Source organism: Pomacea canaliculata, linkage group LG1 (genome assembly GCF_003073045.1).
Source record: "Pomacea canaliculata isolate SZHN2017 linkage group LG1, ASM307304v1, whole genome shotgun sequence".
NCBI classification, from domain to species: domain Eukaryota; kingdom Metazoa; phylum Mollusca; class Gastropoda; order Architaenioglossa; family Ampullariidae; genus Pomacea; species Pomacea canaliculata.
Window position 1 is genome coordinate 24,155,010 of NC_037590.1, and position 25,870 is coordinate 24,180,879.

At 36.6% G+C, this 25,870-nt stretch overlaps 3 protein-coding genes across 9 annotated transcripts in view; 2 read left to right on the forward strand and 1 right to left on the reverse strand.

Moving 5' to 3' along the window:
* The window catches only part of LOC112573347 (probable E3 ubiquitin-protein ligase HERC4), a 29,164-nt gene extending 22,919 nt beyond the window's left edge, over positions 1 to 6,245 (reverse strand). The window contains exons 1-7 of one of the 3 annotated variants that reach the window (XM_025253643.1): positions 6,107 to 6,245; positions 4,998 to 5,306; positions 3,431 to 3,593; positions 3,026 to 3,102; positions 2,053 to 2,242; positions 797 to 828; positions 457 to 548 (exon numbers count right to left, since the gene is read on the reverse strand). In XM_025253643.1, the coding sequence (XP_025109428.1) occupies positions 457 to 548; positions 797 to 828; positions 2,053 to 2,242; positions 3,026 to 3,102; positions 3,431 to 3,593; positions 4,998 to 5,232 (789 nt within the window). In that variant the 5' untranslated portion in view covers positions 5,233 to 5,306; positions 6,107 to 6,245. Of the gene's footprint in view, positions 1 to 456; positions 549 to 796; positions 829 to 2,052; positions 2,243 to 3,025; positions 3,103 to 3,430; positions 3,594 to 4,997; positions 5,307 to 6,041 lie in introns of all 3 variants that reach the window. The other 2 variants (XM_025253633.1, XM_025253651.1) reach the window with 2 other exon arrangements.
* A 1-nt stretch (position 6,246) lies between these two features.
* LOC112573363 lies at positions 6,247 to 16,819 on the forward strand. 5 transcript variants are annotated; one of them, XM_025253677.1, is made up of 8 exons: positions 6,247 to 6,380; positions 7,149 to 8,155; positions 9,020 to 9,154; positions 9,701 to 9,850; positions 10,162 to 10,359; positions 11,121 to 11,270; positions 11,664 to 11,801; positions 13,300 to 16,819. In XM_025253677.1, the coding sequence occupies exons 2-8, from the start codon at positions 7,166 to 7,168 to the stop codon at positions 13,885 to 13,887; spliced, it is 2,349 nt and encodes a 782-aa protein (XP_025109462.1). In that variant the 5' UTR covers positions 6,247 to 6,380; positions 7,149 to 7,165; the 3' UTR covers positions 13,888 to 16,819. The 5 variants fall into 5 exon arrangements, 4 of the variants coding, with proteins under 4 accessions (XP_025109462.1, XP_025109456.1, XP_025109449.1 ...); XM_025253671.1 differs by lacking the exon at positions 6,247 to 6,380 and adding an exon at positions 6,595 to 6,730; XR_003101217.1 differs by lacking the exon at positions 6,247 to 6,380 and adding an exon at positions 6,616 to 6,754 and having other exon boundaries at positions 11,664 to 12,108; positions 13,300 to 13,435.
* Positions 16,682 to 20,898, forward strand: LOC112573387 (group XIIA secretory phospholipase A2-like). Its single transcript, XM_025253703.1, has 4 exons — positions 16,682 to 16,817; positions 17,582 to 17,649; positions 18,323 to 18,485; positions 19,937 to 20,898. The coding sequence occupies exons 1-4, from the start codon at positions 16,778 to 16,780 to the stop codon at positions 20,053 to 20,055; spliced, it is 390 nt and encodes a 129-aa protein (XP_025109488.1). The 5' UTR covers positions 16,682 to 16,777; the 3' UTR covers positions 20,056 to 20,898.
* Positions 20,899 to 25,870: the final 4,972 nt, after the last annotated feature.

Here is a 25,870-nt window from a genome sequence, read left to right on the forward strand (position 1 = left end):
ACATCATTCTGTTTCAGTTGGCATTAAATATAATTTATATAATTTTTATATATATTACTCTGTGTGTGCGTGTGCACGTATGCATGTGCACGTGTGTTTTGTGGATTTTATGTTGCTATTACTTTTACCTAATTTTTAATTTGTCTTGTTTTTAAAGAGCAGTGCACCTAACTTTGGCTGGTGTTCAGCAAGTCTCCTCCTCCCCCCCCTCCCCACTTCTAGAATAATTTGTAAAAAGCAGTGGATACACAACATACATACACAGTATGTGGCCTGCACACCACTCAATCTAAATGTTGCTCTTCAGTCTCATGCTTAACACAATCTGGACCGTAGGCTGTACCTTTATGCATGATTGTCTTTGAAAAGGCGACATATTTAGAGTCTAAAACAAAGCACATGATTGTTCTTCCTTAAGACAGATGTTTTGAACTAACATCTCCAAAAGTCACTTACTATGGTCAAAGCAGCAGTGTGGTCCTCTCCACAAGAGAGATACTTGATTTTCTGACTGCGTAGAGATCGGCACTGATGAGGTACTAGGCGCTCTGAATTATGGACACAAATTTTTAGATCCAAAAGACAAGAGAATTTATTTCTAAAATGATACCAAGACTGTCTCTTGGTGTATGGACTGTCAAATCATGATTTGGGAGATGGGTACTGAATATGATAGCACCATAACCAATAGCTTAATCCACAGTCCACTTAATAATATAGCCCCATTCTCAAAATTTAGTGTAACTATTTGGCCTCCTTAGTTCTAGCAGCAGAGAAAAAAGGATTTACAACTTACGAGTCTGGTCACTTAATCCAAGCTGTCCAAAACTGTGAAAAGAGATAGACTGATGTACTCAACATAAATCAAGTTACACATTGCATCGATCAATGGATTTCCTGCACCATACAAACATGATGAATAGTTAAGGTAGCATACTCTGGAATATTATGTAGCACATAACCTTACAAGGATAAGCATTATGAATCAGCTGTTACTGTTTTCTGAAAACGACTTTTCACCAGACGTGTATTTCTACAACACATCCACATCTTCACACATTCACCCAAAACCTTTTTCCTCCAATGACTGTCAATTAATGTCACAGTCTAATATTTGACATCATTGGTTCAGAATGCCCTTCAGAAAGCCTATTTTGCTCAGCTTTCCAGTTTTTGAAATTTTTTAAAGACATGTTTCTATCAATTTAATCTGTAAAATTTGCAATAAAAGAAATATGCCCAATACTTTAAAAATAGATAAATTACTCTGATTACTTCATTTTGTGTGAAATGCCAGGATGAAGATGATAAAAATCAGTTTACTACTCTCCAGTATCTCCAGTGAAGTAACACAGTCAGCAGAGTTATTTTGTTCATATTTAGCAAAAACATAAGCTGCTTTGCCATCAAAATGAAGTAACTGCATTTTTTTTTAAAGTGCAGTCACGGTTTTTAGCAGTCACCATTTATGTTCTCAATATATCATTTGGCTAGACTTTTATGTCAAGGACAGTTTCCAATTATAAACAAAAGCATGCTTATGAAGGACAAAAACATGATCCTTTTAGACTTGTGTCTATTACATTTGAGCCTAATCAATAATTCAAGTGATGAACACAAGGATTTGAATGCAAAAACTCAAGACACACAATCACAGATAGCATACATGCTACATCCATTGGTGGGCTGCATTCTCTGCACTGAAAACAAGAAAAAATTCCTGTGTGGGTAATCTATCTGTGTAAATGGAAAGCAATTTCTGATAATGTTTATGACCGTTTTTGCTGAGAAGGCCACCTTGAGGTTCTGTGACAAACTTATACAAGCAGGATCATATGTTTGCTAGAAACACTTCTGAATAATAATAATAATGTTGTTGTTGTTGTTGCTGTTGTTGTTGTTGTTTCTGTGCATCATATGGGATGACAAATTACTAAGAAAGCAAAGGCCACAGCTGTTAAAAATAAAGTTCTTAAAAAAATAGTGAAGAAATTAAAGACTTTAATTGTATGCTATATAATGCTACATTTATAACCACAAGCACCTACCAACCTGTTCTTTCCCCAGCCATAAATGGCACCTGACATTGACAAAGTGAAGTTGTGGCAACCACCTGCCACTACCTGGGCAATAGGAATTCCATTTAAACAGGACAGAAACTCAGGTGAGTCACGAAAACCTCCTTTATTGCCAGCTCCCAGCTGCCCACAGTCATTAGCTCCCCATGTAGCTATAAGGCCCTCTGGTAAAATAAATGAAATGACTGTGTTTAGGACTACTGTATGGAAGTGACTATTTCAGAAGTAAACTGGAAAATAAACTTTTCGAAAACCTAGAATTTACACGAAAGCAATTTAACATAAAATATACAAGTTTCTAACAAAAGAGAATGGACTTCTTTAAGTTATTTCTGATATCGTCAAGAAAAAGGTGACTCCTTATTGATGGCTGTAAGAAGTACAAGCAGAATAAAAATAACAAAATTTGTTCAGAGCAACTTACATCATTTAGTCCATCAGTTCTCATGTGTAAGATGTGTTCACCATATTTTTACATCAGCCATTATTTTAGTGTTAGACTTTTTAAAATGATGGAACATTTCCAGCTAATTATTCAGATTCTAAATAAAACATACAAAGTATCTACAATTACTTTATCGTACATGGGATAATAAAACCCCACTTTGTTAGACAAATATTTCCATTACTGCTGGCTTATTTTCATATATGGCAAGCTATCCCTCACAAAACACTCATGGTTCAAGCCCAATTATTTTATTTATAGTGAACATAAAAAGAGGCATAATTCTTTTAGCTAAAGGAAAAAGTTAAGGACCTTTAAAAAGTCTGCAAGTGACAACTTGAGAATGCTTGGGAAGATTCTTTATTACTTGGAAAAGCACATACATGCCAAACTTAAATTGCTTTACATACAAGGTTTTAAAAGCTATTGATGAAAATAATCAGATAAAAAGCAGATTCCTAAAACTGTTTTTTTATCATGCAAGGATTGTTATAAAACATACCATTAGTAAGAACTATGCAATGCCTGCTACCACAGCTGACTTGTACAATACTGTGGACTGCAAGTGACTTGACCAACCTGGGCAAATACCAACAACTTTTAGATAAAAAGCTAAGCATTTACAGTTCAATTAAAGCTATTCATGATATCAAAAGTGAGAACAAACCTAATATAAAGACATTAATATTCAATATTTCTACATCTCTTATTTGATGAAATATTTACACTTTTTTTCTCAAACAAGCACTTCAAGCTTAAGGTTATTCCAAAAGAATAAAAAGTGCAAGGAAAATTATAGCATTCTATGACGTTCAATGTTGAATGGTAAGTAAATTAAACTGATTATCAATTGTTAAGAAGAAAAACTGCCTGCACTATAATAGGCAAGCTGAATAATGAATATTACTTTGGAGTTTGCCTCATTTCATCGGTGACTTTGCTGCGCCCAAGCTGCCCAGAGTCATTGCTCCCCCATGTGAATACCTCATAAGCGTCTGTTAATACAACACTGTGAGCACTTCCTGCACATACTTTGCGCGCACGCTGCGATTTCAGGCTATCAACACACTCTGCAAAAGACAAAGTAAAACAAAGACTCAGCAGTCTAAGGTGACAGTGTTGTGAGACATAGATGTTTGCATTGAAGATTAAAAAAAAGAATTAATTAAATAGAAAGCTGCAGTGTCATACAAATGTCTTCAAATTAAACCTGTTGCCTATTAACAGATGCACCTAACCAAACATGTCTTACATATTTCATTCCCTAGCTTATTTGCCAGTCTCAACTACAGTATCAAGTTTTAGGTAGATATTTATTTTTAAATAAAAATTGCTGGAATTATCTTACACAATATTGTCATCACAATATCAACAAATTTTGTATAACATATATTATATGCTATAATAACCACTTATGCTACTGAACACTAAAGACTATGTCCACATTTTCACAGAATTAACAAAAAGCAGACGTGCCTATCCCAGAATTCTGCATTAGTAGCATTCCCACTCAAAATGCTGCTTTTTAGCAGCATTTAGTCCTTTTCAGTAGCAACACAAATCAAAACATTTTCTCAACTACTACAGCCACTGCTAACAGTTTTCAGTCTATTATCAAAAATGACAATACAATGTGTGAATACTTAGTGTTACATTTATTTGACTCTTTGAGCTCCAATATTCATGCTGGCAAACAAGTTTTATTTTTTTCAGTTGAAACATCAATTAATCATGGGAAGGTTTCATCACTTTTCCTAGAAAAACCTAGATAAAGCAATTTGAGAAAATTTTTCTTTTTGCAGGTCACAAAATCTGAGGAACTTTTAATGATAAAAATGCATTTATTTATAAATATTCTGACAATAAGCTTCATAACTAAATGCATCTGTATTTAAAATTTAACCAGTACAGGTCCATCTTTTCTTCTATAGCATTATCTATTTTATCATGAGACATAGTCTTTGTCTTATAGCTTCTGTTAAGATACTGGCACAAATAATGAAATTCTTTAGGTCATGTTTTTGCTTGTCACATATATAAAATCTAAGTACCTCATTCCCCCATCGACACCCAAAAAAGAACTAATTTGGTTAAGCTAGTCTTATATATAATGGCTCTATAAATGATTATTTGCTGAGATTGCTTTTATTATTTTTCACCACACCTAGCTGATTTCTGTCATTGTAATATCAACAGTCTCACTGAAGTAAAATGGCATAATTTGTATACATTTTTTAATACAAAAAGGTTACACAATACATAGTATTTTATTCTATTACATGCAAATCAGTAGACTTCTTTCTACATAAGACTGTGGATCTTCAGTTAGCTGCATGAGAGTATAATAGGCAGGTCTGAAAATGTTTGCCATCTCTCTTTCAGGTAAACAGATAGCATCTTCTGTGTAGCTTTATTCTTTTATGTGTATCTATATATATTGTCCAAAAAAAATGTATCTTAGTTACTCTTCTTACCAAAGCGTTTTGAAGATTTTGTGTGACCCAGCTGACCATGATCGTTGTTTCCACAGCTGTAGACACTGCCATCTTTGAGACAGACCAGTGTGTGATTTTCACCACAGGCTATGTCCAACACTTCACTGCCACGTAAGTTTGGTATCTGGACTGGATTTAACACTTTATCCACTTCTTCGCCTTTTAGTCCCAGCTGTCCACTGATAGCTTTACCCCAACCCAACACACCTGACATTTTAAATTTCTTCCTTTTCAAACATCAGAGGATTTGCTGGTAATCAGGGTTATTGATCCTCCTATTTTGGCTAACTGAGAAAAAAGAAAACAACAAAACAGGCAGCCATAAAATTACACTCTAGATTATTAATGTTAAACACAAGCAAACTTATATCCTATCCACCTCTGTCATTTTTTCAAATTATTTTCTTAATTTAAAACACCCCCCCCCCCTCCAAAAAATATGACAGATATAATACTTTTTTTTTTTACTCATAAATAGAACAACGTTTGCTGTATATTTTCTGAATTTTAGCAGCTATGTAAAAGGATGTTTGTACCAGTGATCGTGAGAGAAAATATATTTGAATGAAATATGTTACTTCTTAATGCCCATGTTTATGTATGGGGCGTCCATGTTCATAGACAGTAAGGGTTTGTGTATGCAGCTACATCTGTCAAATTTGTGTGTGTCTCTGTGCGTGTGTGAATGAGTAAATAAAACAATAAGCAGTTGTTAAAGTGAAAGTGAGTGCAGGCTCTTCAGACTATAATCACGGCACACCGAAATAAAGATGAGGAATTCAAAATAAAAGTTAAGAAACTTGTCGGTCATGCTTTTTTTTTTTTTTTTGGACATGACTGTTCTTATTACTTAATAGTCATGGTAACAATAGCTTTTGCAATTTTATCAATACTCGGTATCAGTGGGTAATTTAATAGAGTCGGTAATAATAGCGAATACTAATAATAACAGCACTAGTAGTAGCTTGCGCAAGCTGTGAAATAATTTCTGAAATGCTGCGTTTAAACAAAAAATTGACTCACGCGACAAGCAGACACAACAGCAATAATGGCATTGACATGGCTATCAGCAATTTAGAAAATCAGACCTTTCTAAGTCTTGTTTTGGTAGTGATATTGTTCAAACTGAAAATGCATGTTGTTGGTCGGAACATTGCTCCATGGTGAGAAAGCATTACGTCCCTTGCTCCTCCAGTCGTTAAAGAGTTACGTTTTCTAAGCATAGGAGCAGGAAGCGAAATGTGTTTTGTTGTAAAGACCATCCTGCTTTACTATGAGCAGTGTAGACATGAAATAGCTGATGTCTTATTTGATGCCGTAATTTCAGTTATGGTCTGATAAGAAAGAAACACTGTTAATAGGGTTAGTAGTTAATTCAGTAGTTTCAAGAGTATTAGCTTTGTTGAGAGGTGCATGGTGGGATGCCGTGGCGAAAGGAAAGAGAATACGAAGATTTCGTACAGATTTAAAATCAATGGAAATCACATTTTACTACATTTCGTTCCGATTCTCTAAAGTCAGCTGGTAAAATTCTGAGGGATCATGCTGAGTTTAGTACTTTCATAAATCGCTTTATCCAATACCTGGCATAAAAAAATAAAAAAAAAAATCACTTTAAAGTGAAAGTAAGACCTGGGAATCGGAAACGGTAAAGCCCATTGAGAGAGCAAAACACTTGTACTAAATTACGAGAAACAGACCAGCGACCGGAGGTGATAACCACAATTGAAAACCCTGTTCGTTCTATTCACAACTTTGTTTATTCATAAAAATATGCTTAAATATCTAATTGTGACTGTTTTTACCTCATTTTGAACGTTTCCGATGCATAAATACATATACTCTTGAACACATTAGAGTGTCGCGAAAATCGTGTTGAGATGGTTACTTTCATTACTTACGCTTTTCTTTATACTTTAGTAAATGTTAATGATAACGTTGAAAGAAAAGTATAATATCCTTGATTCCACGGACCAATGCGGTACAGAATTATCATCAGACAAGAGATATTCATTTCTTTGTTGATTTTGTTTGCTGTTGCCAACATATATACTTATGTATCATATGTTATTCTTTGTCAAATGTCATTAAATATAACAGTATATATTAGTTTTCTTACTGATTTTTCAGGTTGCAATTAATTTGTCATGTCTGAAACTTGCCCAAGTTTTGTAAATTCACCAGAAGTAAATGCAAGTTGTGAGGACCTTTTTTCACAAGTCACACCTAACCCAGAAACTGCTGGTGAAATGTTACCAAGTCTTAACTCAGGAATCATTTCTCAGTCTGCAAGGCCAAATATGACAAAAGACAACCAGGATCGATTAGAAACCTCTGTGGAGCCTGCACACTCAGAACTAGAACCTGGTAGAAAGGTTTCTGTACCCAGTGATAAAGATTGTGATTCTAACAAAAGTATGCCTCATACACATTTTTTGGAAAGTTTAATTTCAAGTCTCAATATTAATAAATCATCAACTGAGGAAGAAGTAATAAAACTACCTCGTTCACAGCTTGCTATGATCGTAAGGCAGACTCTCTATATGCAAACTTTATACAACTTCATGCAAGGGCTGGTACAAGAGAAGTGGCCAAAACAAAGAAACTTTATGTTTAAAGAAGAAATGAATGAGGCAAAAAATCCTCTATTGATGCAGATACAAGACACAGTCTCAGAAAGGCAAATTTTTAGATTTGATAATCCTTTAACTGATCTTTCAGACCAAAGTAAGCCCATCATTATTCAAAACGCAGATGTAAGTCATAATACAGCAGATTCTAGTTACAAAGTGGGGACTTTTGAAACAGATGGAGAATCCACCACAAGCATGAGTTTGCAACTTCCAAGTCAGCTCAACTTGGATGGTGATCATCCAGAGAGTGAAAACCCACTTGGCAAGGGTGAGAATAACAAAGTGACTTTGAGTGGAAACACAGAGATTGCAACATCACCAGAACAACAGTTTAATATTCCAGATTTGGATCTCATTGAAGGATCACAGGAGTGTTTCCAGCATTCCTCAAATGGACCAAGAGATTATGTTGATAATGTTGGTATATCATTTGAGGAGTTTGAACTGATGCAGGACGAACTTTGTAAGTCCAAGAGATATATGCATGTTCTGCTACATGAAAATGTAAGCTTTTCTTACACATTATTATTTACATGCTTAGAAGTAGTATATGATCCATCCCCTAGCTTGTAGAAGTGTTTAGCACAATTGAGATAAAAGATGAAGCTTTGTCCTTAAAAGAGCAGGTTGAATCTGTGATTTATAAACTGAGCCGTGGTACATACAATCTTAATTCAAGCTGCTATATAGCCAAAGAACATGTCACCTATTAACTCAACCATTTGTTTACTTGACCATCTGCCAAATTGTACAAGTTGATTCAACCTTGAGAGAGCTTGACCATTAATGTGATAAAGATGTGATAAGCAAGCCAAAACAAAAAAGACTAGAAAATTGATTTTCTCAATACATGCACACTCATGCATGCAGCTCCATACAGGAAAGATATAGAGTATGAGGAAGCAAATCTAAGCTAGTTCATGTTCAAAATTCACATTTTCTTTTTTATAAAAATATTTTTAAATGTTTTTTTAAGCTTTTTACTCAAGCAAAGCATGACTGTATAAGTAATATAATTAATGACTTACTTGTCTAGCAACTTTTGTCACTGGCAGTTGAATTGACTCATGACAGTAATTTAGTCAGCTTGCATGTGGTAAAGTTATTTTGGTTATTTTAAGTTGGTAAATGGTTGCGTTGACCATTGAAGGGAATGGATAGCCTAATGATCAGAGCAGTAACTCTCAAACCCAAAGGCATACTTACTCACCAGTTCAGTAGCCAGCTGATGTAGCATACTTACCTCCACTTCATATATCTGTGGGGTGGGTACCTGACTGCATAAAAGAAATGTAATTTTATACTTTCTATCTAAATATGCCTCCTATTGGTTTTGAAATTCTTGATAGGTTTTGTTTTGTCCTTTAGAAACATCTCAAGGAGACAGTGAGAACATTGGAGGAAGCAAATACTGCACTTAAAGAGAGAGAAAGCAGATTCATTGGGGCAAATATGGAACAAGTTAAACCACATGAACATCATTTGGCTGTTTTGGTTGAAAAAGTAAGATTGAGGTCTTTCACATTTATATGATATTATCTATAGAAAGTCTTCTTTGTGGAAAATACATTTTAAGATACAAACTTTTATGCTTTTTGAGAAAAAAGTGAAATTTATGCCATTTAACAATACAGCAAAGAAAAAAAAAATAGTCCCCAATCTCAACCATGACACCAGCTTCAGTCACATAGCTAGGAAATTGGGTATATAGTTTGGTATATATCAGTTAACAACCTAGATTGAATTCAACACTGCTTTGAGTTAGCAGTTCCTGTTATTGTTTTATAAATTGTCCTTAAGGCTTATTCATTATTTAGATAAATTCAACCATAGTGCTATGTGCTTATCAACACACAGATCATTGCTTTGTTGAATACCAGCAACCATATGGCCTTTTCCAGATAAATCTGACTGCAGATGACAGACTTGACACCATTCAGTTCTGAGAAAATATCTGTCATCTTGCAATAGCACATTACTAAACTTGTCAGGAAAGGTGGGGAAAGATTTTATAAACAGACCCACTGAAATTCACTTTTTCTTTGGCAGGTTAAGAAAATGGAAAAAAATATAGAGCTGAAAGATCATGCTATGGCAATCCTCAACACTAAAATTGCAATTGTCCAAAATGAAAACAAGATTTTAAAGGATCAGGTTCATTCTGGCTCACTAGTTAACAAGGCAGGACCTCAGTCCCAGGTATGTCATCAACAGCACTGAGAGGGAGAGAAAGAAGGAAAAAAAGAGAGATTGTGTGTAAGAAGTAGGATATATTTTAGAGTATTGCAAATATGTAATTGTTTGCCTTCATTTTTTTCAGTATTCTTTAGTAGTGTTAGTCTGCGTAATTAGGTTTATTAAGTTTTTATGTTTCAAAATTCTCAAAAGAATTAGAGCAGTTTTATTTATTCAAATACCAAATATCAAGATAAAAATTACTTTGGTGTTTGGAAAAAAAAATTAAAGCCTTTGCATGGCACACTAAAGTTATTTATCATCATTTTCAACAGCCACCTTCTGACACTGGCTATTCGGCCTTGCCCCCTATCATGGAGCCTTGCATACGCTGTGTAACACAAGAAACACAGACAAGCTTGCAGCAAGATGAAAAGAATGTACCAATGCTGCTTGCGGAGTTAGAAAATGTCAGAGCAGAAAATAAGAATATGCAAAAACAAATTGACCATCTGAAACACACCCATAGCCAGGTTTGTTTAAGTGTCCTTAGATGATGTTTGATTACTTTTGACACTTTTAATTTCATAGAAACATACCTTTGGATGTATGGAAATATGCTCATAAACATGAATGTAGTCTGAAAATTATATTATTCACTATTTAAGGCATTTTAGTAATTGTGTTAGCAGAGAAGTTTATCTTGTTGATTTACTGTGGACATCAGTTCTTTGTATAAACAGCAAGACTTTTTTGTTGTTGTTTTCTTTTTTTTTTTGGGGGGGGGATATTGTTGTTTTTTGCTGCTGCTTCCTGTTTAGTCTTTGTTTTTATATTAGTAAGGGAGATCTGTCATTTATGTTTTCCTCATTGAGTTGTGCCACTGCTGCTCACCTGATACAACACTGTTTTATATAGCATAAAACAATCTTAATTACTATTCGGTTTTGTACAATCATCTTTTCATTATCTGCAGTAATGTAGCTTAACCAAGAAAACCCCAAAAGTAAAGGTCATAACACTGGTTCAAAATTATCAAGGTGTTTAGATTGTTTTGATCAGTTGTCAGAATATGTATTTTGGCTTCCAGATACTGTAATAGTTAATAAATAATGTCATCAGCTTTGTAATGATGTGCCATAATTGACAAATTTTCAATCAGCTTAACATAATTAACTTATTATTTTAACGTTTGGATTTCTTATTTTTGTTGCATTGTTACATTTGCATTATAAATCATTGAACAAATTGTAGATAGTTTTTAATTTTCCTTTTTCCTTTTTATGTATTGTAGATAAGCTATGGTGAGGTAGAGCAAAAGAAAGCCTTGGAGAAACAGCTAAAATCTATCAAGGAAGAACTTTTGCAATATCAGAAAAAACTAAAAGAATCTGAAGATCATCGCAGAGAGCTTGCTGATGAAATAACTGGCAGTTATGATGAGGTCTAATATTAATTTTACTGTTGCTTTTCTTGGGGCGTGAATAGGTAGGGGAAATAACATCTTTGTCATAGGATTATAAATAATACAAATTATAATCAGGTGAGTGACTATTCTTTAGCAACATCCTGTTCGCTACAAAGTCAGTGCTGAGTTTGAATTTCCAATTTGAAATGAAGATAAAGAAGAAATATTAAAAGCTGTTTCAAATAAAACATGATGATAATAGAATATATTAATATAAGAGTGTAATTTAAAAGATGTTTTTCAGTTTCTTTAGTAAAACCAGATGATTATTCTGTGATAGTTGTAATGTGCTTTAGAATAAATATAGACCTAATCGACCTCCGTGGGTTTCAGACATTTTTATTTGCTTGGTTTACATTTATATTGCAGATTGATAAGGAAAAGAAGAAGTCTTTAATCGCAGAAGAAAGATATCGGCGTCTTGAGGGAATCATGGAAGATGAGCGCAGGCGCTTTACTCGAGATGAGAAACTCCTTCTTGAACGATGTGATCAATTGGACAAAAGTGTACACTTATAGTCTGCCACTGGCAGACTTTTTCTTCTCTTTTATTTATTAAATTATTTTATTGAACATTGCAATATCTTGACACATTTTTTTTATCTTATTTGTTTAGGTATATAGGTATGCCATCTTAAAAGCCCTTAGGTCTGTTGAGGTTCTATGCTGATATCAAACATTTGTCAGACTTCACTCCCCTTATCTGGAGAGTTCTTAGTCTGAAATGACCTGGACAAATGGGGAACTCACTGGAGAACTCTAAATGGTCTTTGAAAATATACATTAATAGGGCTTGGATCATCAACTTAGGCAGGTTGTAATTAAAAAATAATTCATAATTCTTCTCCATTATTTAATAAATATGCATTGTATTATATTTCTCCATTTCGGAGCTTAGTTGGTGCTGTTGCATTGTAGTACCAGTCTTATTATGTGTATGAGACGAGGAAATATTTGGAAAGATGGCAGTAATTATAGCTGGTACTTTCTGCTTAATTCTTTAGTCAGTTTTTCAAAATATCATCAAACAAAATGCCTGTGATGATTGCATAAACCTTCAAAGCTTCCCTGCAGTTTTTTTCCAGGCATGTTTACATAAAATGTGTAAAGTTGACAATGATTTTGCAAGTGTTGCCAAAGTATGTTTCTCCTTTGTACTGTACCATAGTCATATCATCTGGTAAAGTACTCGAAAAAATGTTACACTAACAAATGGGATGTTTCAGAAATATGGGGAGTAGTTGTTAATGCTTTCTGTTGCTCAGACCTGTGCCTAAAATGGAGAGCTGTGATGTCTATTTTAGATTATTTATATTAGAGTCTTTAAAAAATTCTTTAAAAAAATCTATCACACTTCCTCCCAGCAGATTGTCCAAGTATAACTTTTTAGGAATTCTAGTACAGACCATGCCGGGAAGCTTGACAGCAAGGTGATACTACTGTTAGTTTTCTGATGCAAGTGTTGACAGAAATTAATGTTGTTTCTATGTCATGGGCTAGTGAGCCTGCAACATTTACATTTTCAACCAATGAGTAGTCTCCATTTGTGTCGGTCAGTACCAATGGCAGACAACAACCAGGACCTCCATTTAGTCATCTTTAAATCTTCTGACATCGTTATTGCTTTTATACAAAAGGAATTTTTGCAATACAAATGGTGATTGGTGTCAGATTTCAAGAAAAAGCCCATCGATGTGAAATACTGTACACGTTGCTATAAAGGTTACTGGTAGCAGCTGCCAAACCTAGTGTTAAAAAGGAATTCACTCCACCTAACTTTATTAAAGGGATGCAAGAGGGAGATGAGAATAGTTACTGTATGCTTTAAAGTCAACAGTGGAAAGCAAGCTTCATGTGCTTTCCTTGCAGCACCAATTATAAATCTGAGATTCAGTTATTCTCGTTGAAAGTTATTCATAAGCAAGACTTTTTTAACTTTAAAAACTAATCAATATCTAAATGGAGCAGTACACTTATTGGTGGTTATCTTATTTCTTTATTTCAGAACGCTGTTTTAAAAGGCCTAGTGCTGATTTTTGAAAGAAGACTGGAAGGCAGTGAACTGAAAGAGAATCTTAACCTTACAAGTGAACAAGCCAGAGAACTAGCAAACCTGAAAAGAGAATCCAGCCCATGCAGAGTAATACCCTCCAATACAAATGTCCACTCTTCCACTAGGTCTTCCCCGCCAAGTCCAGTTAGTAGTCAGAGTGGAAAATCTTCTGGTACAGGCACACTTGTGGACAAAAGACCTTTCGAAATTTCTCTGAGCAAGAGCACACCAGATATGCATGAAAACCTGTCTGACGCATCTGTGGTAAAGTCTGCATGTGCTCCTCCAGGACTGCATGGTGCACTATTGCCTCCACAAAAAAGTCAACACAGATCACTTTTCAGACAGATAAAGCTTGATAACAGAGGAGATAGTTCAGCAGCTGCATTGCAGGCTTCTGGTGTGCTAGTGGAAAATGTTAGACATGACAAGAAAAAAGACTACAGCAGGGAGTGGCAGTGCCCATACTGTCACATTGCAGACTTTGAGAGTGAAATGAAATTCCGCAGACATTTACAACAATGCAGTGACTGTCACTGACAGTTCAAATATCAAGTAAAACAGTGTTCAAAATCCATCATGTCTTTGCAAGAAGTGCATTGAATTGAATTATGTCTCGCATATCATCATTTGCTTGATATTTTCAATCAGAAATAGAGATCCATTTCACATTGCAGTGAAAGGATCTACTCTACGTAAGTACTAATAAGTTGCATTGTAAAGAATAGCTATATTTTTGTTTAATTGTTGTTAAATGCCAGTGTTGAGCGGTGAACTTGGAAGCATTGTCTGAATACCTACAAGAAAAATAAAAATGGTTGTGTAAATTTTTAAGCTTCTTAGTACTGAAGATTCAACAGACACCCAAAAGCTGCTTTCATGGCTAGATTTTAACACATAGTTGGTTGTCTCAGCAAGATAAGTGTCACTTTGGGATAAATATAAATTGACCATGTGCTAATTTTTTTTTAAATCAGCTTTGGTTAACAGAAAGTTCCTAATGCAGCACTTGCTTGTTGCATCTTATTTATTGAGCTAGGCACTTTACTGACTGTAAAATCAAATGCATCACTTTATCACTAAAGAAGGCATGTCAAGGATCAACAGATCATTATTTTTCCAAACTATAAACAAACTATTGGAAGAGTTTGATTCTTAGCTTTTAAAAAAATGCCTTATACATTTTAAGAGATCACAAAAACAGACAGTGCTAATTCTTGACAAAAGCATCTTTTTTAAGCTCTGTTGTGTAACTGTAAACATGAATTGTTCACTTTAAACGATTTTTAAAGTCATTCTGTCAAACAAGTAATTAGGCTTAAAGTTTTTAGCAGTGCCGCAAAAAGCCACCATGGGCTCTGTAATAATTTATTTTTCTGTATATAACAGTGTGCTTACAAGTTATCATTTATATATACATTTCATTTAGTAATATAATATAGGCAGAAAACTTAAGGAAAAGCTGCAAACTAGGATCTACACCACTGCATGTTATGAAGATTTCAGAGTTGTATACACGTGAGTGGTCAGTAACTGAGGCCAAATGGCTTAAAAGGATTAATTTTGCCATACCTCTTTTATAGGAAAAATGTCACTAGTTGACATCAAAAACTTGACAGATTAAAGAAACAAAAATTAAAGATAATGCAAGATTTATATTCTTCACCCTACTGCATATGGGATGTCGCAGTTCTCATAGATTTGGCTTCAATTATTGAAGGTGGCAGTATCTCTAGTATACTTTGTGGCATTCTTTAAAGTCTATCTTTGTTTCTTTTTCTCTCATCGCCTTTTCTTTTTATTTTGGCAATCAAGGCTTGTGATGGTATATGAGTAAGAACTAGGAAGTCACTGGGATGAGCAAAAATAAGTATATCTGTATATAATATACAATAAACATAAGAAATGTATGTCCTACATACTTTTAAAACATGATCCTATACTGTATTAAATCAGTGACAATGTGTGTGTTACAGGAGCAAGGAATGTGATTGCAACCACTTGGTATTGGATATGTACATAAATATAAATATTTTGTCTTATTTTAACCAAGTTTTGACAGAGGACTATCAGGCAAACAGACATCACCAGAACAAAGGCAGTAGCCATGTTAGTCATGAGTGTAGAAGAGGGAAACTGCACCAGCTATGTTTTACTCTATATTTAGGCAAGCAAGCCTTTTCACCAAAAAGGCTAAAATCTAATGAGAATAATTGGCAGCATTAGGGTTGAGGAGTTTATCATCTTCCCCATGTTTCCTTCTTTCCCCTGACACGCGCATTCACACAAATTATTTTCTTTTAAATCTGAGATGCTTGTCAAATGTTATTTAATAAAACAGAAGAAGCATGAGCTTTTGTGTAGACCTGTGCGGTTGAGAATGATGGAGAAGTGGAAGCAGAAAAAGTCTGTCTACTAAAAACAAAAATTAAACATCCCGCTCACAGGGTGCAGCACTTTCTATCTGTTCACTTAGTTGCCTATACATCAGGCCTATGCCTTCCTCTTCACTATCAATTCACAACTGCATGCAGGCCCATGCCCCTAATGTCAGATAAACCCAACTATCTTCATGTCAAGTCAATGAGCCTATCTTTGTAGGAAATCACCAACAATGTTTAAAGCAGGGGTGGGGAACCATATTTTGTCCAAGGGGCACATATAGTTGCCTTTGCCGGATCAAATATAGCTTCGCGGGCTATCCATACGGCCCACGGGCATATATAACGTATCATGTGAACAAAATTGAATTGTTTCCTCATTTTTGGGTGTTTACTATATCTTCTGATGCTTTACATACATTGAAAACAATGTTTAGACTTATATCTTCGCAGTTAATGTCAGTTTGTTGCACAGGCGGATGTTTTCTAGATGGTAGAATCTAACCAGAAGTGTCGCTCTGTTAGTAGATAATTATTATAAGATGTATATAGCCTATAGGTAATTTTTTACGATTTTAAGTGCATATGCTGTAATGCGCCTAAAGTAGCATTATGCGACACGATATACTTTGCGCAGTTGGGAATGATTGTTGAAACACAGTCCGCCAAATCCACACTTTTTTTTTTGAAACAAAAATGGTCAATTTGTTGCAAACGTCGAACGACTACAAATCAACTTATATATCCTCCCCGACTGACCTTCCAATCACCTATCGACACGCGTGCAACTCTGGACTGATGAGACCGTACAGCTTCGTCGTTTCCCCGTATCGTCGTCAGTTTTAATGTTTGTTTTACACTATTCGAAAAACTAACTGCGCGTGGACGTTCGATGTTGTGCACACTTGCGTCGCTAGAGGAACCCATGACACCTGTTTTATTTTCGTTGCTGTTAGCGGCCTCAGCTGTAACTGCAGTAGGCTCTGAATGGGACACCGACGATCTCATATCCTCCATTAAAAACTACATTTGATACCGTATTTGAATACATGGGAGACAAAAATGGATGTAAATACGAGTGTCGAAATGGTGAGTTCATTAAAAAAAAAAATTGTTCTTGTTCGCTATTTGATGTTCCAATACTGGCAACACACCTGTGAAGCATGCAACAAGTGATGAACTAGTGGAATTATCGGCCAGCGCTCATTGGCTAACTAGATCACGTGCTTTCCATGCACCTGCCTAACTGCAGTAACACACCCAGATCAAGTTGGCTCTTTTTGTAGTCTGTTTTGTGTATACATTTTTATTTGAACACTTCATACTAATTGGTAGACTATGTTGTTTTTAACTGTAAGAGTGGACAGGCTGTCCACTGGGGGAACTCACGCGGGTGCAAGACTGGCCCTTTGCTGCGTCCCAGTGTTGTCTCCCCTACAACTAGAGGGCATCCCGGGTGTGCAAACGGTTAATAAGTGCAAAGTTTGTACAGGGCATACTCGCACTCCTAAGGAGTATGCTCTTAACGCTTCAGAACAAGAACGAAACGCCTTAGCGCCTGCCACCGATACAGTGGGGGTTGGCTGTCCTGGGCTCAGCTCTCGTCTCAGGCATGCTGTTCTTTCTCTGCACTTGGCATCTGTTTACACGGCTGGCTGCCTTGCCGTGATATAGCCTTAGTTGCTGGCACGGCGTAAAACACCAATCCCCTCTCCCTGTGGAGGTGTCGTGGCACACTGTTAGCCCTACACTTTCATTATGCTATTTTTTATGAATCATGGTGTCCGAAACTTTGACTTCGTTTGACATTTATTATATACATGTATTTCTTTTTTTATACGGTCTTTTCTCAGGTAAAAAACCAAAACCAAAGGAATTCCACATACCATCATCCAATGGATGCGGATCATTTGGATACAAAGTAAATGACTTATGTGACGTTGATGTCAGTGCCAGCTTGATGTCATTTCTCCCTCGCCCTCTTTCTTTTAACTTCTATAGTTTCCCTCCTTCCTCATAAATATTTCTAATCTCTCTTTATTTTGGTTCATTTATATGCATGTGTATGTTTTAGAGACGTGTGTGTGTGTGTTTAGCAGTCCATGAGTGTGGATAAAAATTGAGTTTTCTAGACAGAATAAGAGAGCAGGAGTTAGGCATACCATTTCTTACCTGTTGCATTTACTGTATCTAACGATCGATGCAGAACATTCTTAGTTTTCAAACGGTTAACTCAACAGTAGAAATGTCGCAACTATTGACATTTGCCCACTATGCTCACTCACGCCCTGTACTATGTTGTGGCAAGCTTTATCTGCATAATTAATTTCTGGCTGTTGAAATTTATTTGTATATGTGCCTGCTTTCTCCGTTCTGTCTGCCTTTTGTGTCTGTAAAAATTATACAGACATTTGTTTTTTGTTAAATTCACTGAGCCAATTTTTAAAGTGTGGAAATGCAGTATATAATTACACGTTACAGCTTCATGTAAAGCTGCCGTTACTTGGGTCAGACTTCTTTTGCTATAATAAGAATGTTTAGTTTTAAAATTTATTATTTACAAGCCAGACAATTTGTTCTGTACATATTTTTAGCTGGATATGCAGTATCTGCCTGCTGTTGAGGGATGCTGTGATAAGCACGATAAGTGTTACGACACCTGCAACAAGATGAAAGAGTCCTGCGACGACGATTTCCGGTCCTGCCTGAGGAGGATCTGTAAGAGGAACTCGAATGTATTAAAAGAAGCTAATGACGGTAAGTGAACCAGGAGCCACAATGGGGCGCTTGTGCATTTCAGATGTGAACACGCAGCTGGTCTGTGTTCTATTTATTTTTCTATTTATGGTAAGTGGCTTGAGTTGAGGTTGAGGGAAGACGATCAGTATATATGAACTGGTTATAATTACTTGACACAACACTTACCACCGTCTGCTAAAGTGGTTTGCCATGTTGCGGAATATTATGAAGTTTCTGATTGGACGGATCCTTGGAACAAAAAAGCTGCATTTCTAAAGTCTTTTGACTGCATATGTAGTTCAGCATGACAAAACTGAGACCATTGAATGGCGCAGTTTACAATCACACATTCTTTCTTGCCTGAAATCCTCGAATCTAGCTCGACTTTTGAACAATGTTATGTACATACATCTGCTTCTCTTTCATGCATAATTTTAAAATAAGATACTTTGCTGTCTTTTCCCAACTGAAGATATAATACTGTTTCTAGGCTTACATAATAGCAGTGTTGATTGTCGTGGTTTGTTTAGTGAGCACACAAACAAAGAGGAATTAAAGGCTTCCTTAAAATAAATTGTAACGAAGTTTTCATTGTAATTGTCCAGTATAAATTATTAGGCATGCTGTACCACATGTAGTGTTATTCAGGAATTGTACTGACTTTGCCAGTGGAGGACGAAGTTTCCTGAAGTTGAATGTCCTTTTAAAATTATCAGACGTCAACATTGTTGCAAGAAAAATTAATTCGTCTGTCCAACATATCCATTGAGCATGACTTGGCAGCTTCACGGAAAAATGCAAGAAAGTGATGTTTTAAGTCTGTTTTTGATTACCAGAAGGTAGAAATTCTTGTGTTGACGGACGCTTTGAAGAGATTACTTGTCATTTGCTGAGGGCGTAATATAGCCCAGCACCGGTCTTGTCTATCAAACTATAACTAAATTATTGTACAGTTATCATATTGGTAATAACTTGTCTGCCTTTAAAAAAAAAACACACAGGAAAGTAATCCCAATAAGCCAGTTTCTGGAAATAAGATTTTTTTGTCTCCCTAAAGTAAAGAGTAATATTTTTAGTCAAACTATTTGAACTTATAAATTGAGTAAGATACCTACTATATATGTATATATCTTCCAAACCCCTCCCTCCGTTTACACCCATAACGAAGCATTCACTTCACATTACTTTCAATTTCATTAAATATTTTAGAACAAACGGATGCTTTATCGATCACAGCACAAACTCGAAGATCGCAATCTTTTTTTTTTTAAGTTTCCGCATACCCCAGTAATTCGCTAAATCTCTCTCGTATCGGAGTCCATGGAATTGAGCGGTTTAGTCTACGTTTAGCCCGTGGGAGCAGAAAACAAAATTTTAAGCACACTAAAATAAGAACTCGCATTTTATTCATAGAAATGTATTTTCTGCTAAATAATGTCGTATTGGTGTTTTTCTTTTCCTTTTGTCAGCCTGCAAGTCATTCGCAGATGGCATGTACGCGGGAGTGATGGCCTTGGGATGCAAGCCGTACAGGGACTCGCAGAAACAGGCCTGTGATTGTGGCGATTCAGGCAAGATAGATCTGTGAGACAATGGCACTATTTCATTTATGAAACTACTAAACTGTGGAACTCGTTGGGTAGTTACTGGCCTTTATCAAGGCATCATCGCACCGGAGTGGCGGACTTTGCCTTCAGAACCCCTATGATAAATACAGGGTCAGAACAACGTGTGTTCTTATGCTGATTCGACGTTAACTTTCTTAATTGTTTAACACTGATATCACCTTTTCAGTCACTATTCTTAATTGTAGGGATCGTTAGCATCCGCTTTTCGGCAGAGTTCCGCTTTTTGAAAGAAAAAAAAATCCGCCTAAGAAAATAAATGAATGGAGAATGTCAGGATCAGGGTCGGTAAACGTTTGGAAGTTCTACCGACCAAACAAGAGTATTCCCCCTTCTACTACCTCATCCCTTAACGACATTTTAAGATACTTAGCTATATATACCAGCGGACAATCTCTACATCCCTATGATGTAAAACAACACATATAAATACAAGAGGTTGAGAGGTAATAATGATTTGCGCATCAAGCTTAAGTTAAAACATTTCAGAATGGATTTCACAAATAGCTTGTTAGTCGAAGAAGAGTGGAATGAAACTGTACCATAAATGGGCTGGTAAATTTACCTTTAGACACCAAGTTAAAACTGCTGATGGTGATTGATAATGAGGAATACAATGTCATTTCAGTAACAAGAAAAATCTGTATCTACATCTTCAATGTCTTCGAGATTTCGATTTTCTTTGTGGGTGTGGGGTAGCGGGGAATGATAATCTCATCCTACATCATATTTCACTTGTACGTGCAGGAGTCTCTGTGTACGTTCAGTAATTCACACTCGCTGATTAAACTTATTTTACTACTGATTTTGTTGTCTTTATGTTTTATGTGCTTTGTTTCAATTTGCGGATTTTCATTCTTTGTCGATGTAAGTTCTTTTCCTTTTTTTTAGACCTGCAACAATACATAGCGTTTATGTATATTGTTGTGCTACATGTTAAATCACCTTTCTGACTTGCTAGAATGAGGGACACGTTGTTTATTTACTGCGTAGTTGCTAGGTAATATGTATTACTGGACTACTTGCAGACGTGGCAGCGTTATAAAAAGCTTCCGGTTTAGTCACGTTCATTGTTTAGGCTCGCCGAGACTAGCGAAGAACTTCGCACGAGGCTAAGCGTTGGTCTCGGCAGAATTTGTTCTGGTCACAGCAGTCCACCTATATACACGTCCGAGCCAGATATATGTATATGCCCCATTTAGAGTCGCGTGATCGTTCCTGACGCAATCTCTCAATGTCGTCGTTATTTTGTCAACAAATTGTGGGTTCACTGCTATGGTGTATCGGGCGATATGTGGCCTCACGCCGGTGGGCCATTCAGATTTTAGACTTTTTTTTATGACGTACCGAGTAACTGCTTAATTTTTTTTACTTCGTTTTTTAAAGTGATTCAGTCGTCACTTGATCGGCTTTCGTGCGGTTCGTACCGTTTAATCCACAGTGAGCGTGCAAATTCGATCTTTTAACGTGAATGTCGCCTTCGAATGAGTAAACTGTACATCAGATTGTACGTGACCACCCACACGCCTTCCATGCACGTGCCTCGTGACACCCCATCCTCCGTTCACTTCCATGGTCAAGGTGAGGTCAGGCTCCAGAAAAGGGATGGAAGCAAACAATAAAAGGACTGTTTTTAATCCCAGAGAAGCGAAAAGGAGAGGAAGAAGATTTTTATTGTGTTCTGCCATCCCTCCTCTCTCAAATACGCACTCTTCTTTCGTAGTTGCAAGTTTTGGCTGTTGGGTATTTATGAATCCTCTGACCTTCACCTTCAGTCCGCAAATACGACGCAGGTCCGCACGTGCGTGCCCACGGAGATAAACAAAGTGAGAAGTACACAGATACGTATTATAGAAAGGGCAGACAGTTGAATCACGGGCTTTGAACACGCGAAGCGATGACAAGAAAAATGCAGAAACATGAAAACAATCAAGGTCAGAAAAATGATAATAATCTGAACTTGCTGATATAACAACACCTATAGCTATCATTGACTTGACCTTGTTGCGAGCTAACCCGGCCATTTTTCAGTCATCCCATGTATGATGTGGAAAGGGGGCCAACACGTGCACGTGGTAAGGAAGCAAGGTCAGTTTCTTCTTATCGCCACTATCAGAGACGTGGATCGAGTACCCTGCCGATAACGCTTGCGGAATGTACGCTGTGACCTCACCCCCGCGTTATCTTACCTTGACCGCGTGTTGACAGTTTTGCTTGTCGGCGTTCAGCGACCCTTCGTACGTGCTGTCAGCATGCTTTGATACCGTGACCTGATTTGGCACCCAAAAAAGTTGTTAGTACGTGATTGAGTTATGTGGGCCGAGCTGTCTTTATCCAGTATACTTCTGCACTGCATACAGAATAGATGGCTTTGGCTTGATTTTCCAGAAGCTTTAGAATTAGAAGGGGTGTTGAAAAGCAGTTTCACATTCAGAAGAGTGGGAACGTCGAATCAATATCGAAAGTGCGAATGTATATAGACTTTATTACTTCCTTGCTTATAAGTTTTATAATTTTTATACCACATTTTTCAGTAAAGGACGTGAGCTTATAATTGTGGTAATAAACACGGAATATGATAGCTTCGTGGGACGAAAAACAGACGAAAAACGAAACTTTCTCTGTAACTATATATGCTTATATCTGTATGCTTTTATAACCATTTTGAAGGCAAAAAATAATAACAATAATGACGAAAATTCGTTCACTAATGAATTCTAGATAGTATTATAGTTGGAAAGTATTTAAACATGAACGCGCAATCTGCTTATTTTAGTAAATACATCACAAACAGCTACCTGGGTTGAGATTGTGATAAAAGAAATAAGGGGTAAGCTGCAATAAATATAAATGTGTTAGGAATTATTTAACTGTGTACAGTACACATTCAACAAAACTATAGCTTCTCGAAAAAAGCTGTGAGTGTACCCCTCTCCCTTTCCACACGTACACATATTTCTTCTCCACTCCTATAACATAATGTCTAGTCCAAGTCCGGGGCCTGATCATGTCAAAAAAGAGAGAAAAGTTGTAACAATATTTCCAATATACATGTAGTTTTACTGCAGTTTCTTTCACACGAGTCTTGAGAAGTTGCGCTGTCATTTGTAAAAAATAAAATCATGGAATCGGTGAAGATGATAGACATAACGTTATATAGCTACGCTGCTCTACAGTTTTAATCCCTTGTTCATATAAATCTTTGAAAATGTTTTAATAATATTCTGATAAACGTGATTGTCAGTTTCCGTGTGATAATCATCTGAATTGTTAGTGTTAACTTATACAACCAGAGGGAAAGGATAAGAACCAATAATAATGTCCTTGATGGAATTTCTACACAACGTAACAAGGCCTAAAACAAAGTGAAAGTCGCTTTCCTTACACTCATCCTGACCTCATCTGGGAGTTGTACAAATGTGGGTGCATTTACATCATCACCCTCAATAGCGTTGTCTCGGGTTACTAAAAATAGATTGTGACGTCACGCAGCAGAGCTTCATGGGATTGCTTCCCGGACAAACGCTGCACGTTGTTCTGTTTATTCTACGCTACGGCGACTGACGAAAAGCGACATTTATGCTATTAATCTCTGAAACAATGCTGAAAACTGGAGGAACCAAGCACTGCTGTTGGGTTTATGTAAATCGGACTCCAGATATCCAGAGCGATTACGGAGGGGACGTTTTTATTCCATTTCCAAAGCCTGGTAAGACCAGTGACAAAATGACCCAGTGGGAAAGAGAACAGGCCAAGTTAAAGACTGAGAAAGCAAAGCGCTGGCAGTTTTTATGTGGGCGATCTGATTTCCAAAATGTGGAGAAAATAACCAGGAACACATATATCTGCTCTCTGCATTTTCTTGGTGGAAAAGGCCCAACATCTGAGAGCGACGAACCAATATTAGCGACGCTTACAGACGAGGAAACACAAAAGCGACAGAGACGTAAAAGGAAGGCTCCAGCGCAACGTGGCGACCAAACTGCACATTGTCAACGTGAACGTAGGAGAAAAAAGCTTCGCAAAGAAAACTCATCATTTCCAGAATCCACAGAACAAAGTGACAACATAACATTTGAAGACACAGGCGAAGCCGTGGCTGAGAGTGCATCTGCTGAATGTAAGTCGGCTAGCCCAAACCACAAAGCTACACAAACATCTTATGATCAGTACATGCTTGGAGCTAAAATCGAAACTATGATCATGAGAAACGCTGCTGCAGTGAAAAATGATCGAAGTGAACCTGAAGTTACCAACAGGATGGACCCAAGCTTTTTTTGAAAGACAGGAAGAATACAAAGTTTTTAGTTGGACTATTTCCAGAGCAGTTTGACGTTTTGTACACATTTCTTGGTCCAGCAAAATACAACCTTCAATACTGGGACTCCAAGGGAAATACCAGAGAAACCAGTGGGACAAATGAGAAGAAAACTGGTCCATCTAGGCGTTTTACCCCAAAAGAGGAACTTTTCATTACACTTCTGAGACTGCGAAGAGGACTTTCACTGAAAATGATTGCTACATGTTTGACACATCTAAATCGTTAGTAAGCAAAATTTTTATCACATGGATTCAGTTTCTGTTCCTACACTTCAAGTCTATGAATGTCCTATGTTCCCAAAAAGATATAGTTAAAACATCTTTGCCAAGAGTGTTTAGACAGTTTAAAAATGTCAGATGCTCTGTAGACTGCACAGAATTCTTTTGTCAAACACCCAGGGATTATGGGCAGCAAGGCAATGTGTATTCCTCTTACAAGCACCACACCACAATGAAAGGACTGATTGCAGTCACCCTAAAGGTGCTGCATGTTTTGTCTCAGATCTGTATGAGGGAAGTGTTAGTGATGTTGATATATTTGAGAAATGTGGCATTCTACAACACATTGAACCAGGAGATGTTTTGCTTGTGGACAAAGGGTTTAAAGTGCAGGATTTGCTTTTGTCAAGACAGGCTACTATAAAAATCCCTGCGTTTCTAGGTAAGCGAGCTAGCCTGTCTGCAGAGAGGAGATGGATACAAGGAGGGTAGCCAAGCAAGAATTCATGTAGAACGCTTTAATTGAAAGACTGAAAAAGTTTCATGCTTCTCAGTAGAACTATCCCCCTAAAGTCTCAGTTGTGTTGCCTCCCAAATGGTTTTGTTGGATGCTGTTTGGTAAATTTTCAGAGTAGCTTATGTATTTAAAGCAAGTGAAATGCTAATGTACCACATGTATTGGTCAAGACAGAAATGTGGGAGTATTTTTACCAAAAACAGACTGAAAGAATTTTGGTGTTAAATGATGGTCAACCTATCAATTCATTCAGGGGCATATGACAGAAAAGCATTGTAAATAATCTGTATAGTAATTAATATTATAGGTTACAAGTACTGTTCTGCTTCATAGGAAACAAAGTGAAAAATAAAAAATAAAACTGCATCTGATTTGCAAAGGGTCTTGAATTGTAACCGATATTTCAAAATAAAAATAACACATAATATAACAACCAACTTTATTAGTCCCAATGCAATTTAAATGGGAGGTGTGCTCTCTTTCCAATAAAAAAAAATCATTCCATGCACACTAACATCACATCACAGAATTTCCAGAGGAATGTGCTCTGAGTCAAGAGAGTGTTGAAAGAGGTGTTGAAACACTCCACCCAGTTGAACAGCACACCAATGCAGAGGGATCGCCGACAAGGAAGGCTCCAGGTACATCTTTCTCCGTTAAAACCACCGCCTCCATTTGCATTTTTCCAATTTGAAACTGTATTTTTTACACGCTCACGTTTT